The sequence below is a fragment of the Ornithorhynchus anatinus genome, chromosome 5, assembly GCF_004115215.2.
Source record: "Ornithorhynchus anatinus isolate Pmale09 chromosome 5, mOrnAna1.pri.v4, whole genome shotgun sequence".
NCBI classification, from domain to species: Eukaryota; Metazoa; Chordata; class Mammalia; order Monotremata; family Ornithorhynchidae; genus Ornithorhynchus; species Ornithorhynchus anatinus.
This window is the reverse complement of record NC_041732.1, coordinates 11,034,727-11,052,425: the sequence shown is the minus strand read 5'-3', so window position 1 is coordinate 11,052,425 and position 17,699 is coordinate 11,034,727. Positions and strand designations below refer to the sequence as shown.

Here is a 17,699-nt window from a genome sequence, read left to right as displayed (position 1 = left end):
TCACTCCACAACACTTATGTACCTGTCAACCACTGTTTCCATGCTGATCCAAGCACTTACACTAACTCGCCTTGACTACTGCATCTGCCTCTTCGCTGACCTCCCGCTCTCCTGTCTCTCCGCACTCCAACCCAAACTTCAATCTGCTGTGCAATTCATTTTAATCAACAAAAACCTTCGATTCATGTCTCCCCACTTCTCAAAAACCCCCCAAGGCTGCCCATCCACCTCCACATCAAAGAGAAACTCTTTGCCATTGGTTTTAAAGCACTCAATCAGCTTGCTCCATCCTGCCTCACTCATCTCCTTCTACAGCCCAGCCCACGGGTTCCGCTCCTCTTGCCAGCAAGCTTACTCGCTGTGCCCCATTCTCACCTAGAACAGTGCTTGGCACATGGTAAGCAATTAAATACCATCATTATTATCATCTATCTCACCACCAACCCCTTTCCTCCCCATGGCCTGGAACTCCATCCCCCTCCAAATACGCCAGACCACCACTCTCTTCACCTTCAAAGCATTACTACGGTCACATCTCCTCCAAGAGACCTTCCCTGATTAATGCCTCTTTTCCCCAGCTCGCTAACCCTTCTGCGTCGTCTGTGCACTTCAAATCCGTAACCTTTGGACACTTGATATTTGCCCCACTCCCCCCAACCCCACAGAACCTATGTACACATCTTTAAATTATAAATGACATTCATATTAACGTCAGTCTCCCCCTCTTGACTCTATGCTTGTTATGGGCAGGGGACATGTCTGCTAATTCTGTTGAATTGTACTCTCCCTGCGCTTGGTACAATGCTCTGCACATAAGGGCTCAATACGATTGATTATCTGAAATTTATTCATTTATTTATATTGACTGTCTCCTCCCCAGATGGTGAGCTCCTTGTGGTCAGAGAATGGCTACCAATTCTGATATAGCATAGTACAGTGCTCTGCATACAGTAAGCACCTCAGTAAATATCAGTGATTGAAATTTGAATTATTTGCTGAATGCTGCCTTATTTCCTTCATTCTACACAACCAGGATCAGAGGGAAATAAAAAAAACAAACCAACAACAATTTTGTGTTCTGAAATTTCCACCTCCAGATGGAATCACTTTGGTTTCTTGTGGTTTTCCAGGACATGCTATGGAAGGAGTAACTGCAAATCGTGGAATGTCACCAGAATAAGGAGCTCAGCTGCAGGTTTTTCACAAAATAATTTTGAATAATCTTTGCAAGAATGACACAGAAGGTACTCAAGAAGCCAACACAACCATGTGTTATTACACTGCAAAAGCTTCCCCAAGCAGATAATATGCTCGAGTACATCTTATACAATATTTCTAGCAGAGACAATGATAGATTGAGAGCCCAATGTGGGACAGGGACCGTGTCCAACCTAATTCACTTGTATCTACCCCAGCACTTCGAACAGTGTTTGACACATAGTCAGCATTTAACAAATACCATTAAAAAAGTTTGCAACAGGCCAAACGAGTGTTTTTTTTTAAATCACCAAATCTGCGTATTTAGAATAACCTCTCTTGAAGCTCTTTAACTTGTCCCTCCTCACACTACTGGGGACCGAGGAGCAAAAACGGCTCATTTTAAGACACTCTTGCCAACACCATAGTGGGTATTTATGGCCTCCAAGTCAGATTTTATGGTTGGATCTCAGTTTAACACTTCTGGCTGCAAATCAGAAAGGGAATCTTGGAAACTGTATTATTATGTATTTCACCCAACCTCCTTCAACAAAGAAGCAATAGTAGTTTCAATAATATCGTTTGACAATTGCCACTGGACCCTGTCATCCTTCAAGGACTACCACACCCCTTTTTAAAAAATGATTTTCGTTAAGCGCTTACTACGTGCCAGGCACTGTACGTAGCTCTGGGCTAGATATAAGATAATCGGGTTGGACACAGTCTGTGTCCCCCATAGTGCTCAGTTTTCAACACCATTTAACAGATGAGGTAACTGAGGCTCAGAAAAGTTAAATGACTTGCCCAAGGTCACACAGCAGACAAGTGGCAGAGCTGGCATAACAATCCAAGTCCTCTGACTCCCGGGCCCGTGCTCTTTCCACTAGGCCATGATACTTTTCTGAAGTAGGGAATTAATTCCTTATTCTCATTCGATTCCCTTAAGACAGCACTCAAAAGAATCGGCTATGTCAGATTCCACCGGCACTTTTACTCTCTCCTCCCCAACCCTTGCACAGCCAATAGACTGTTCTGAGCTTTCTCCTCTAATATTTCACAAGATAAATGAATGTCTGAATACATCCTTGCATTTCTGTATCAATAACCCCCAGTTTTAAAAGAATGTGAAGGACAAGTATTATTAAAATGAAGTGGTTTGGCCATTTCTGTAAATAACATTTTCTCAGAAAAAGATTTTCTTTGAAAACCTACCCTCCTGAGAGGACAGGAGACACCACCCTCACAAAAGGAGGGTCAAAGGGGAAGTTATCCTGAAATGAAAACAAATACAATTTTAGAGTGATATCATGCCATTCATTCTCTGGGAGAATATAGTACTTTAATTATGTAATATATTAATATTTATAAGACTAAGAAAAACGTATTTTCTTAGAAAATGGTCTAAAAATTCAGAGGGTGGACTAACAACAGAGCAAAAGGAAAAAAAAAAACCAAAAAAAGACACAACCAAAGAAGGCACAGGGAGAGAGATTTTCATGAACTAGGGGAAAGGATATACCACAGAGTCACATAACTGAAACTCCCTCCCTCCTCGAGAAATCTTCTCAAAGTCGGTAACATAAGATTTAACATTTAAAACATCCGGCTTTGAGAAACATCTCAGGGTGCCTCTCCTTACCTTAAAAGAGAAATTGAGCAAAATGTATTCTATGCCTTCTTTTTCTTTTAAAACCTGAAGATCGCTATGTAATGGACTGTCAGGATCAACCCTAGGAGAGAGAGAACATGGCATTCCACATTAAAAAAAGAGTTAAACATTCTTTGGTAGCAGCCTTGGAAATAACCATTTATTTACTCATCCTAGTCACCTAACCACAAGGCCAGAGGAGGAAGGAGGTCTGGCAGGTAGGCAGCTTCCCCAGGGCTTGGCTGAACAATCCTGGAATCTCAACTGTGACCTGAAACTCTAGAATCTGGGGGAAGCAGCACTGTTATTCATCAGCTTAACCACGTCTCAGCTGTGGAACAACAGGTCCAGGCTGAGTGAAGCAGTGTGGCCTGGGGGATAAAGCATAGGCCTTGGAGTCAAGGGACCTGGGTTCTAAAACCAGCTCTGCTATGTGACCTTGGGCAAGTCACATCACTTCTCTGTGCCTCAAGTCACCTCATCAGTGAAGAGCGGATTAAGGCCGGCAGCCCCATTTGGGACGTGGACTGTGTCCAACCTGATTAGTTTCTATCTACCCCAGCACTTAGCAATACTAATAATTACGGTACTTGATAAGTGCTTACTATGCGCAAGCTCTGTTCTAAACGCCGGGATACAAGGTAATTGGGTGGGACACAGTTCCAACCCCACAGAGGTTTCACAGTCTTCATCCCCATTTCACAGAGGAGGTAACTGAGGCCCAGAGAAGCGAAGTGACTTACCCGAGGCCACAGACAGACACGGAGCGGAGCTGGGGTTAGAACCCAGGTCCTTCTGACTCCCAGGGCTGTGCTCTATCCACTAAGCCACAGTACCTGGCACATAATAAATGCTTAACAAATATTAAGGGAAAAAAAAAAAAAGACAACTGTCGTCTCACGAGACCCCGCCTACGCCCCCAAGACTGAACACTTTTTGGTGGTAACAGCAGCAGATAGACCGTTGTTAGAGGGCAGTTTCTCCAATACGACCAACCTGTTATTGATGGGCTACACTCGCTGGTTCGGTTAAGTGCAGATGATTAAAATTCAATGACTAACCATTGCAGGTTTCACACACTGCAACTGAGAAAAGACCTCAGCTCCCTCATTTTCCCGCCCGTTATATCTGAAGGCTTAAGAGTGAAAAGTCTGAGACATTTTAATTGAAAGACAAGTAATTACATTCCTCTGCAGAGTATAATTTCATACTTCATTGGAAGTCCATAAAAATAATTTGAAGCTATTAGCATTTCACAACACTTGGGCCATTACTGTCTATTCAGACTAATAAAATGGCACAGATTAAGCCATGCAATGGGTTAGAGCAGTAGGTCTTATATGGGATGTTATGGCACCACTGACGCCACAAAGGGGTACTGGAATGCCACAATTCCAAGCCCCTGACCCTTGAAACACACTTCCTGCTGAAAGCCTATCCATGATGTACAGATTCAGAGGCGCCCTTGTTTTTTTTAAGGTATCTGTTAAGTGCTTATTATGTGCCAGGCACTGTACTAAACACTGGGGTGGATACCAGCAAACTGGGCTGGACACAGTCCCTGTCCCTCATGGGGCTCCCAATCTTAATCCCCACTTTACAGATGAGGAGACAGAAGTGAAGTGACTTGTCCAAGGTCATGCAGCAGACAAGTGGAGGAGTCAGCATTAGAACCCAGGTCCTTCTGATTCCCAGGCCCAGCCTCCATCCACTAGGCCAAGAGAGCTGTTCTCATGATAGCTGTTCTATCACGAGCTGCCTCTCTTGAACTCTAAGAGCAGGGATGAATTCAAGGGCCATCGCTTTGAGATCTCTCAGCATTTCCCCACCTGGGGCATTCCCATGGTTATCTCCTCCTCTCTGATTCAAAGGAGCAAGGGTGTTCCACATGCTGTCCCACAACAGCTACAAGACATGCCATCAATGACAAACGGGGCAGCAGGGTCGGATTTAAAAGATTCTTTGATGAAAAGCAGAGCGGCCCAGGGATATCACACGAACGAACTTTGGCCAAGTTGTTCAATCACAGACTCACGGACTCTATGTGGCTCACCAGGTTGCTTGTGAAGCCTGGGAACCTCAAAAGTGGCCTTCTCCCTCTAGGATATGCATTTCCTTCCTTCTCATTCATTCATTCAATCCTAAACTCTTCTGAGCTGGGCAATGAGGAGAGGACCAACACTGGAAATGGAACCCGTGCCCTGAGAACATGCTTTCCACTGCATTTGTAGCTCCACTGTGAGAATGGGGTTTAGGGATGTGTTTGTAGGCCCATTCTAAAAAATAATAATGATAATGTTGGTATTTGTTAAGTGCTTACTATGTGCAGAGCACTGTTCTAAGCGCTGGGGTAGATACAGGGTAATCAGGTTGTCCCACATGAGGCTCACAGTCTTAATCCCCATTTTACAGATGAGGGAATTGAGGCACAGAGAAGTAAAGTGACTTGTCCACGGTCACACAGCTGATAAGTGGCAGAGCTGGGATAAATGGAGCCAGGAGAACTAGAGAGTGTGTGTTCAGTTGACGGGGCTGGTGGCTACCATGAGCAGAAATAGAGGAAAGTTCATTCAATTTCATTCATTCAATAGTATTTATTGAGTGCTTATTATGTGCAAAGCACTGTACTAAGCGCCTGGAATGTACAAATCGGCAACAGAGACACTCCCTGCCCTTTGACTGGCTTACAGTCTAATCGGGGGAGACGGACGGACAAGAACAATGGCAATAAATACAGTCAAGGGGAAGAACATCTCATAAAATCAATGGCAAATAAGTAGAATCAGGGTGATGTACATCTCATTAAACAAAATAAACAGGGTGAAGATATATATACAGTTGAGCAGACGAGTACAGTGCTGAGGGGGTGGGATGGGAGGGGGGAGGAGCAGAGGGAAATGGGGGGAAAAGAGGGTTTAGCTGTGGAGGTGAAAGGGGGGGTAGAGGGAGCAGAGGGAAAAAGGGGGGAGCTCAGTCTGGAAGGCCTCTTGGAGGAGGTGAGCTTTAAGTAGGGATTTGAAGAGGGGAAGAGAATTAGATTGTCGGAGGTGAGGAGGGAGGGCATTCCAGGACCACGGGAGGACGTGGCCCAGGGGTCGACGGCGGGATAGTCAAGACCGAGGGACGGTGAGGAGGTAGGCGGCAGAGGAGCAGAGCGTGTGGGGTGGGCAGTAGAAAGAGAAAGTAGAAAGAGAAGTAGAAAGTTACCAAAACGGGGGGGGGGAACCTAGTACCCAACACTTCCTCACACCCTTCAGCTGACTCCTAAGATGGAAACAACAAGGATTATCCTTCCTCTTCCTCCTGGTTAGGCCTCCAGAGCCTTCAGGTTGAAAGTGTCTGGATATAGTCTAAACCAGCCTAATCTTATGCCTTCTCACACTATGAGAAACAGTGTGACCTAGTAGTAAGAGCATAGGCCTGTGAATCAGCAGACCTGGTTTCTAATCCTTGCCTCGCCATTTGCCTGTGTATCCATGGCCAAGTCACTTAACTTTTCTGGGTCTCATCCTCATCTATAAAACAGATTAAATATGTGAACTCCCTCCAACTTGGACTGTGAGCACCATGTGGGACAGGGACCGAGTCCAACTTGATCATCTTGTATCCACCCCAGTGCTTAGTACATTGGTTGGCATAAAGTAAATAAATACCACAGTTATTATTATCGCTGTGCACCCTGTGAGCAATCTGATATTTATTAGTGGACTACTGCATTCCTCACCCAGTGTGTTTGGTTTCAATGTATACACTAAATACCGTATTTTGTCTCCAGAGAGGCAGAACCAAATAACTGATTCTCAAGTGTTTTTGAACTCACACATAAAATATTCCCATATAAAAAAGCTCCCTCTTGTCCTTTGCACTTCCCTAGGCAAGTCTTTCAAATTTTTTTCAATACTCCAATAGTACAAATTTTATGTGCAGATTCTTGAGCTCTGAAGAAAGTCATTCTACAGATTAAAAAATTGAAAAATAATCTGATAATCTAGAGCAGCACACAGAAATGTTACAGAAAGGCAAATGGACGACAACTTACTTTAGGAGTTTAACGTGCCATTCGTACAGGCTGTCATTTACAAGTTCCACTGAATAAATCCCTGTAGAAATATGAAGCTAGTTAGTCATCATTTACTGAAAAACGATTACATTCAGAGATAAATTCATGTGTAAAACATTCATCAACATCTTAAAGAAGGCTTTTGTCTTTAATATACCAAAAATCTACCCAGGTTATATTTTTAACACTTTGACTTGACAGAACATCTAGGCAAAGACAGAACAAATGATTTAGCTACTTGATTAAAGCTGAATGAATTTGCTACTCATCTCTGGCTTGCATTTGTCTCCAGAAAGACCAATAGGGAAGTGTTTGTTTTCAAGACATTCATCAAAATTTGCATGTAGGTTAAAAAAAAAAAGTAGGATCACATTTATTCCTTCATTGGTTTTGTTTTTCAAAAGGGGCAAATCGACACAATAAGCCTTTTGGTGTTAAAAACAGTTCTTCTTTTTTGATAAGTACTTAATGCAATCTTAGTAGAACTGTTGCATTATATTTTAACCCGGAAACACAGTGTAGAAACAAAACACGGTCTCATCGGTTTTTGAGTAATTGGCCCGTCACCCAAAAATTCGCATTGACTGGGTTGTGCTGTTGCCCCCCTGCCAGTCTCCTTCCTCGGTGCCCACCATGCCCCAGGGGGACTTTGATCACGAAGGACCAGGGAGAGGATGCCGGGGCATGATCCACTACAGTCAGTTCCTTCGTGTGGGTTCTCCGATCTCAAGTATCAAGATCGGGGCCTGCTGCTGTTCGGCAGGAGGCTCCATCATCAATGCCCTGATGGGAGAAACAGGGGGATGGCAGCAGACACTTGTGTATCCTTGACACTGAGCCCAGCAGGAGTAGGAGCAGGTAGAGATCGAAATGGGCAAGGTGGAATATGGCAGCTTGATGGTGGCACTGTGGCTCTAATTCCTATTCTTACCCGTTTCCGCTGCTTCAAATTTTCTTGGGTTTTTGGAGGAGGTAAGAATTCCAGGGAACCAACGGCTGTGTCGCTAGCAGAAGCTATAATTTTTCTCCTTACCTACACCTGCCATTTTTATTATGCTTTTTTCTGGGTTCCCTGGAGTCTTCATCACGGCCAGCAACGGCAGTGAGAAAAAAAAAAAAGAGACAGCCACAGCCACGATCATCAACAAAGATGCCGCAGCTGGTGTCTTCTTCTGTGCCGACACATGCCCTCTTACACAGCAGGGCAGGACTGGGGATTCCATGACCTCATTTCATTTCTCCACACATAGTATTCCCAGCTCTCCATACTCAAGAGATTGTTCTTGGTAACCTTCTGGCAATCCATCCAGAAGCTTACAAAGATGCAACAGAAAAGGTCAAGACAATTAACTAGATTTACCCAAAAATATACTTAAGCTGCGAAAATTAAAGGGAGGAATGCAGGAGAGCCCAGTTCTTCCACAGAATCTCACTCCCTGGGATTGCTTTGTTGCTGCTGGAAATTTCTCCCTCCAGTTTAGACTGTGAGCCACATGGGGGACAAGGACTATGCCCGACCTAATTGTCTTGAATCTACCCCAGTGCTTAGCACACTGCTTGGAACATATTACGTGCCTAATAGCATTTTTATTACCGTTATTAATTGGCTTAGAGCCAGAAGTAGAAAAATTCCCAAATGGTGGAACTTTCTAGACAACTGACAAAGTATCAGGTTTTTTTTTAAGACTGTGAGCCCCCTGAGGGATGTGGACAACGTCTAATTCCCATTGTGTATTATCTCCCAGTGCTTCATACCGTGCTCTGCACACAGTAAGTGCTTAACACTATTACTAATAATTGGCCAAACAAAGCAAAACTGTACTACTCCCAGAAAAACATGAATAGATAGTAATCCAGGCTGCAAATGTCCTTCACTGGACTCTCCCCTATAGTTAGTAAGATGAGTAAAATTGCCTAGAAACCCACATTGCTCAGAGTACACCCTGTTCCCCTGTTAGGGCAGGGCTTTATTCTTTCCAAAACTCCACACTGAGGAAAACTTATGCTGTACAAGTCACCCGTTCCGATGTTCCACTAATGCACATTCACGGATACACACATTTTCTTTCAACACTACAATGTGCTACATCGAAACAGGCTCGTGTTGTTGGATGCACATACCCTTAATTCCTTAACAGTGGGCTAGTCGAAATGTGTAGTGAAAGCAAACATTTGGCAGAAGTGAGCATTCAGAGCACCAAGTGAAGACACCTAATGCTCAGCTGAGAAGCTTTTGTTATAGGTTGAGGCCGGGGAGAGGGGGGAAGCAGGTGAGGTTTCACTTTTTGATTCGAACATTTTTCAATTCTGTCTCTAGGCCCCCAAACGTCACAGTCACAATTATCATTTAAAGAGCGAGACGGTTCGAATCCTACAAACTCTTGATATGTACTAAAAGTTTACCTAGCATTGGAGACTTGAAGTTGACAAGAACAAATAACCATTTCTCAAGGTCATGGCTAGCATAGAAAGTACACTACTTTAAAAGTCTGCAATATGGAACTCAGAAAAGAGTGTGGCATGCACCTTGTAAGTAGGATTGATTCTGTGATTAAACCCTGACGGGTTGCAAAAAACTTCTAAAAGGGGGAAAAAGTAGGGGGAAAAATACTGGAAAAAATCAATCAAGAGTAAACATTCTCGTTTACTGAATAGTGGGGTGATCATTTCTTTCACTGATGTCATTTGCACTTTCCAGTCTGTCTAGTCCCCAAAATACAGAAGATCAATTAAACTAACGCACATAAAGAAGCACCTAGAAAGGTGAAATAATGTCAGAGAACTGGGGGAACCATCCATGAAAATATCAGATCAGCAAACACATACCAGAGTTATACTGCATTGTAAATGTGTTGAAAATAGCGAAATATTTAAATCTGATCTCATAACAGTTTAGTAGGAAAATTAGGTTTAGAGAACTTTGGGAAACAGTAAGATTTATGGACAATGAAATTTGATTTACTAAATTACTCTACAGGGGCTGGCCCATTAAAACAAATACCACTGAAGGCAAGATTCACTATTAAGAAAGAGCAACCATCACAGGTTCTTTAAAACATCCTGCTGCCGTTATAGAAAGTAGAATACAGGGCTGGTCAGACCACTAAGTCTGTCTCAGTAATTGCTCTTCCTAGGCTTCCATGAACATGCTTCTGCCTACCTGTGCAGAGTCAACCAACGTTTCAATTAAAATGCTCTGTACTACTGTGAAATCCAAAAATAATATTTAATTTGGTATTCACACGCAATTCTATTACTTTCAAAATCTATTGTAAAAAGGGTTTGACACCGAATTTCACAGAAATGAGAGAAAAACATTCTTTCACTAAATGGAGAAAACAGAATTGAGAACACAAATCTATTTGGGGCCAAGATATGTTGTAAGGAATTTTCAAGAAGAAAAACCCACTTGGCACCTGAATCTCTGTGAAGACTAAAACTAAGCACTACATTTTTGCGAGACTGCACCATGCATATGAATGTGACATTTCTGGTGCCATGAACAATTTGTTCACTCAAGGAAATATGACATCAGCACATGTGATTGGCGGAGAGTATTTCACGCTTTTCCACCTCCCTCCTTTCTTCTCACTCTGAGCCATCTCAGGGCAGACACCAGTCAGGGAGGGTGAAAAGGGGAAGCGCCTGGTACCTAACATCTCCATGCAGCAGGTGTTCATCAGGCACATTCCAAGGCCAATTAAACTCAAGAAAGGACAAATTCACACTATGGAATCCCAAAATATCTTTGCCTGCATGACTCCAGTTTTTTATTTCCATTCTATCATGATTACTTGAAGCCAACCATATCTTGAAACAGGCATCATGATGTCAAAGGAAGACATTTTTTCAGTCTGACACTGGATGACTCTGATGCAGGTTCACAGATTGAGAGGAAAAAGTAACAGCTCAGAGGTCCTTACCTGTCTTATAACTCTGTGATCTGTATATATCCCTGAGCTCTTTCATAAGTCTGTCGGAAGCCTGTACTGACCCAGATACGGCACCCTGAAAAATGAAAATCAAATCATCATTTAGAGGAAAAACACTAATGCAAATGACTAAGAAGATTTGATGAGTTAAGACCCCTCACACTGAGATTGCTCCTAGGATCTGTAAGGAGAATACATTACGGTGCACAACGTCCAAGGATTTTAAAATAGCTGCAAAAGATTAGGAATCAATTGGTGCAGTAATGAAGTTTCAACTGTACAGTTACTCGGGGACAGACTTGATAATTTGACAGCCCATCGAAAGAAATCCAACCCACATTCCCAGAGATTGGATTTCAAAAAATATGTTACAGCTGTTAGTCATTCAGATTTGTGCGCACTATTCATTCAATCACCTACAGCCAGGCAGTAATATATAAGGTCATGATGGGGTCTGGGAATTGAGACTTATATTTTAGTCAAGAGAACCATTGCCCCCCGAATCAGAGCACCTGTGGATCAAAGGACTCACATATTTGATAAAGTGCTTAGTACAGTGCTTTGCACAACAGTAAGTGCTCAATAAATATGACTGCAGTCAACACCACCAACACTTAGGACAATACAATTAGCCTATAAATAATAGTAGTAATATTCTAGTCATCATGCGTTAATCTGTGATGCCATTTTAGTTCTGCAGTAACATGCTTACTATCAGATGACTGATAATGCCTTACATACTATGGATTTAGAAAAAAAAACTGTCCTTGGCTCTGCTTTTAAGTTTCAAGTGGAATCCATGCCATTTTTGAATACTGCATGTCAAGGGGATTATCTACTGCTATATATCCATTCTTTCTAGTTTACTGATGTGCCACATTTTCCGAAGTTGTTTCACTATCTTCTGTATCTGAATACTTCAATGTATCTTTTGTCCTGGCTACCTGTTGTCCCACTCTGTATACAGAATCTGCTTTGTAATGGAATGGAAAAAAATTGCTGCTCTGATGGAGAATCTGGAACTTGACCTGATCTAGGATGGATCCTAGGACTCTGAGGTCCACAACCAGCCCAGAAACTTGGCTAGGCTGAACTTGACTTTTGTGTGGAACAGGGCACGCTGGTTACTGCACCAGCACTTCTGAATTTTTAACATAGATGCTTGTTTGTTTGCTTTGGTGTACCGAAACAAGCTACCATGACATAAAAATGCTTTTTTGCAATCTTCTGAATTATGCTTTTGGGATTTCCCTAGGGTTATTCCCTCCAACTAAGCAAATCCTACTTAATCACCACTGCCATCATTATTAGCATTTATTGAGCACCTATTACATGCAGAATACTAAACCAGGACATTTGGGAATAAACAACAGAATAGGACATCATCTCTTCTCTGACATGATTTCTATATAAAATCCAGATATACTAGCCACACTTCTTCTCAATTTGTAGCAACACTGAAAGCCACACACAATCTTATTTCCAAACGCTGTGTGGTTATCTAAGGCAACACTTCTTCTTCACTGGTAGAACTGGGTAGGAATTAAGACTGCTATAATAATTACACTGATCAATATGGAAACAGTTCAGAGGGATACGATTCAAATTTACATAATTGATTGCTGTGAGTGACTGCTCAGTGATTTCCACTATCGTCAATATTTCATTTCATTCAATTGTATTTATTGAGCACTTACTGTGTATAGAGCACTTTTACTAAACACTTAGGAGAGGACAATAACACAACAGACACATTCCCTGGCCATTACAAACTTACATTCAGAGGAGAGGAGAGAGACGTTAATGTAAAAAAAATTACAGCTATGCACATAAGTGCTGTGGGGCTGGAAGGGGAGGAAGAACAAAGGGAGCAAATCAGGGAAACGCAGAAGGGAGTGGGAGAAGAGGAAAGGGGGGTTTAGTCAGGGAAGGCCTCTTGGAGGAGATGTGCCTTCGATAAGACTTTGACGGAGAGGAAGATAATTGCCTGTCAGATTGTGGAGGGATGTGGGAGAGGGGTCAGCGACGAGACAGACGAGATCGAGGCACAGTGAGAAGGTTGGCATTAGAGGAGCCAAGTGTGAGGACTGGGTTGTAGTAGGAGAGTAGCAAGGTGAGGTAGGAGGGAGCAAGCTGATTGAGTGCTTGAGCCAATAGTGAGGAGTTTTTGTTTGATGCAGAAATGCATCGGCAACCAATGGAGTTTCTTGAGGAGCGGGGAAGCCTGTTCTGAGCATTTTTGTAGAAAAAATGACATGGGCAGCAGAATGAAGTATGGACTGGAATGGAGAGAGACAGGAGGCTGGGAGGCTAGCAAGGAGGTTCTGGCAGTAATCCAGACGGGATAGGATGAGTGACTGCATTCATGTGGTAGCAGATCGGACGGAGAGGGAAGGGCAGATTTTAGTGACGCTGTGAAGGTAGGACCGACAGGATTTATTGATGCACTGAATATGTGGGCTGAGTCTGCTAAAGAGAATGAGGAAAACCAGGAGAACTCTTACTGTGACACCTCTCATCTGCGAGCTGCACTTCAATATGGTTCTCTTTTCCTTTAGGCTGTGGAGTTTTCAGTCCTGATCATTTTAAATGCCACCCCAAAACAGATCTCTTTTTACCATTTAAAGAACCTCCGAAAGGTTAAAGGAGTAAGTATTATTCATTTCTTTTCAATTTATAAAATTGTACTCATTAAACAACAGTTCCAACGTCATCATCATTAGGCCTGAACTCTGGAAATCACTTAAACTTGACTACACTGAAAAGTACATTAGGATTCTGAGGCTAACTGCGCTTTTGCGCAGCTGGCTGGGTCAGAGCCAGGGGTGCCCTTTCTGATCCATTCTCAACTGCCAATGGTGTAGAGCACGGATGGATAATGGGACTGGTCCTACCCGGTTCATTCTACGCAGCCTGGACGCAGGGGGCTAGAATGAAGATAATCATCTCAAAATTAAAGTACACAGATGACTAACTTAAAGGTGTAAAGAGTTGTAACGCTCTCCAACCTTCTCTACGGATGAGAGAACCGGACTCGCTTCCTGAGCAGTTCCTTCAGTGACAAAGCCTACGCTCGACGTCCGACGCCGGGGCAGGATCGCCAACAACGAAGACCTACAACACTCAGTCTTTTAGCAATCAAGCTAGTCTCACTGCAACACAATCGGGCTGGCTCGGATACACGGGGAGAATGGATGACAGCCAGATAACCAATTCTGCTGCCGTCTGGCAAACTGAAATTGGGAATCCAAAAGCAAGGACGGAGGAGATGATTTAGGGAAACAATAAAACAACGCCTCAGACGATGCTGCAGCCCGGCTGAATGCTGGGAGTCAATTACTACAGGAAGGCCAACATGGCACACTGCAATGAGGAAAGGAGCGGCTCTCTTGAAGCAGAAGCTCTGTAGGGATCGTCAGACAAGTGAGCAAACTTGAAAACTGATCCAAGGAAAACAAACAAAACCAACAGCACAAGAGTCCATCTTATAGTGGCTTATGGGTTTCAGAAGTCTTCGGTCACAATCGCATCCCTAATGAATTTCACTCAGAGTTGGGGCGTCTTCTTTTATGAAGGAAAGCTATGTGTTTACTGTAACCTGAGTTCTTGGAAGAAACGAAGAGATGCCAAGTGAGCTCTCTGGTAGTTGCTTCTGGAAGTCTCCCTTCAGAGAAGGCAGTTCTGACTGTAAAGTGGTCAGTCACTGTCCTTAACATGCCCCTGTAAAAGTCGGCCATTTAATTGACAGATGGAACCAATCAAGGTACTTATTGAGCACCTAGTTGCAGATCATTGTACTACACACTTGGGAGAGTATGACGGAAACCACATGTTCCTATCCTCAAGGAGCTAAAAATCTAACAGGGAAATCCTTCAATGGAGAGACAAAGAGGAAAAAAAAAATCACTGCCCTCAAGAGAGAGGAGAAGGGCAGGTGTAAACAGAAGGAGGGCAGGTGTGAACATCTGGTGTCAACACCCTTCAAAACACTAAGGCTACTTGCTTCTCCAGAGATGGGTATGCGATATCTCAGATAATCACTTTGGTAGAATTTGCAGCTCGATTTAGGAAGACAGTGAGATGGAGGCTTCTGAGACAGGTGCTACAGGACGGAGCTGCCAAAACAGACTTCTCCCCAAGAGGCCATTTCCAAACAACAGTTACTAACAAACATAAGTGGTTCCCTTTATAGAGACATTACTCAGAGATGCTTTGGTAGCTGCCTGATCCCTGATGGAGTAAACCGGGACTGATCCTGGAAGTGTGTATCCCACCCTTCATTACAAAAATCAGGGCAGTTGATAGGCCATTTCTCTTTTGTCTCTTGTCTCGTGAGAGATGGTAGTGGACAGCCATCCCTAGGGATTTAGGATTTGGAAATAAGATGGGGAGCAAAATGATCTCCGAATTGATGAAAAGGCCGAAAAAGATTGTATCCATGAAGATCTAAAAGTTAGCAGAGATGATGGCACCCAGAACTCAGGGTGAGAAAAAGCTTGCCTTAGTGGAAAGAACTTGGGCCTGGGAGACAGACAACATGGGTTCTAATTCTGACTCTGCCACTTGCCTGCTGTGTGTGACCTTGGGCAATTCACTTAACACCTCCGTGCCTCAGTGACCTCATCTGTAAAAATGGGGATTAAGACTGTGAACCCCATGTGGGACAACTTGATCACCTTGTCTCCCCTCCAGCGCTTACAACAGTGCTTTGCACATTGTGAGTGCTTAACAAATACTATTATTATTATTAATAATAGTTTCTTCTCCATCCTGTCTTTTTAGTTTATTTGAGGGCTACTGGCCCAAAATCTCATCCAAGGCCACTATAAAACAGTGGTTGAGGTGAGGGGGATCATACTTCATCTAGGACAGGGGGCTTTGGGGTGGGAATCCCCCTCTTGGTTAGACCCTGGGTTAAAGCGTTGAATGAAAATGGCTAGCAATATCAAAAAGGAATACTGGGGTAGTTCAGGTTTTTAGGTAGGAGGAACCCTATTAGTTAAGCCAATGGATGACTGGAATGATGAAGGCAGGGAATGTGTCTGTGTGTCATGTTGGGGGGTTTAGTCCAATAACCTCAAGACCCTGGTTTCTAGCTAGGCTGCTATCCAGAAGACACCCTCTCAGGTTTTACAAGAAGAGTCCAGGGATATCTAAGAGCGGCTTACTAATCACCGGGCATGTCCCTTCCTTAAATTTGGAGACAACACAGGGCAAAAACATCAACTGTCACATTATTACTGAAATAACAAACCACCTTAAAATAAAACCCTATCTGGCTCTATTTAACTTAGAAAAGGGAAGACTTGCAAAGTGATCACACAATCTGAAGATACATAAAGCTTTGCTACATAGAAGAACCAACTGCTTCCTGTCTCCACTGAAATTGAAAAAATGGGCTTTAAAATTGCAGCAGGATGGTTTTTTTTGGGCTAAGAAGAAAACGATTTCTTGACGCTAACAGTAGATAAATTAAGCCCTAGAAAAACTGTGAAATCACCTCCCCTGAGGATCTTTATTCTATTTTTAAAAAGTAGGGAAGGGGAAAAAGTAGAAAACAGTTTGTTTATATATTTTAGATAATAACTGGCCTAAACTGAAGCCTTGAGAAAAAACAGTTGATCTTTGGAGGCCCCTTTCATTATATGGAATAGAGAAAAACTTTAAGTTAACTGGTTTGCACAAATGCTCTACACAGTCCCACAAGTAGAAGGGTCATTTAAGATAATTTCACGATCCTGTTCTTGGATCTATGAACATTAAAGTGACTTTTGGAGAAGAAATTAAACATATAACAGAAGAGTCTAGATGACCCAGAATTTGTATTCTAAAGTATTACATAGAGGAAGCAGCATGGACTAATGGTAAGAGGACCAGGGTTCTCAACTCAGCTCTGTTCCTGTCTGGCCTGTGACCTTGGGCAAGTCACTTCACTAGGCCTATGTTTCCTCACCTGCAAAATAAGGATTCAATACCTGTTCTCTCTCCTACTTAGTCTATGAGCCCCATGTGGGACAGGGACTGTGGCTGGCCTAATTTACTTGTACTTATCCCAGCACTTAGAACAGTGCTTGACACACAGTAAGCACTTAAATATCATAATAAAAATGCTAAAATAATATGTGGCAAATGCTCTGAGAAGGAAGAGGCAACTGAAATAGGTCCAGGTTTTACCTCCATTAAGAAGCTGAGACATTTTAACTGCCCTGCAGACCTTCAGTTTTATCTGAAACATTAAACCAATCTGGGACTACACTTTGATAACTTCCCAAGTGACATATCAGTCTTCTTATTTCACTCTGTTACCCCCCTTGTCTATCCTTATGATTGGACAGTAAGCTGCCTAGGTACAAGAAGTCAGTGTGACAATACACTGCTCTGTTTCACTGCCAGAGATCCTTCCTAGGTATAGGATTTGCTAGGAATAGGCCGGTGTAAACCAGTCTTCTTCAATCTAATTATCGGTCCACTGGGCTTTGTTAGTCCTGAGAAGCAGTTCATAATTATCTTCAAGTATTTTCATATAACTATTACATACCTGAGTTGACAGTAAACCCAAGAAATGTACAAGATAGACTTCTTCCTCGGGGATTAGAGCTTTAAAAAGCAGCAAGGTTTTTTTTAAGTACAGTAGATAGCTATTCAAAGAGATCAGCTATTGTTATTTCCACTAAAAGACAGAATCATGTTCATGCCCAAAGGCCAAATCAGTTCTTTATCAATACTTGTAAAAAAAATAATAAAATAAAATAAAAAAACACCTTTCTGGTATCTGACCCTGGTAATAAAGGATGCTCATCCAACTACTTTTGAAGTGAACTGATTTAATCATGATAAAAAAGCATAACGATGGTCTCTTGAA

The 17,699-nt window shown here is 42.7% G+C and overlaps 1 protein-coding gene across 1 annotated transcript in view; it reads right to left on the bottom strand.

Annotated features, from left to right (window-relative positions):
* The window catches only part of UBE2Q2 (ubiquitin conjugating enzyme E2 Q2), a 66,084-nt gene that overhangs the window by 11,986 nt on the left and 36,399 nt on the right, over window positions 1-17,699 (bottom strand). The window contains exons 6-9 of the mRNA XM_001506953.5: window positions 10,829-10,913; window positions 6,885-6,945; window positions 2,837-2,927; window positions 2,410-2,468 (exon numbers count right to left, since the gene is read on the bottom strand). Of these exons, the coding sequence (XP_001507003.2) occupies window positions 2,410-2,468; window positions 2,837-2,927; window positions 6,885-6,945; window positions 10,829-10,913 (296 nt within the window). The remainder of the gene's footprint in view (window positions 1-2,409; window positions 2,469-2,836; window positions 2,928-6,884; window positions 6,946-10,828; window positions 10,914-17,699) is intronic.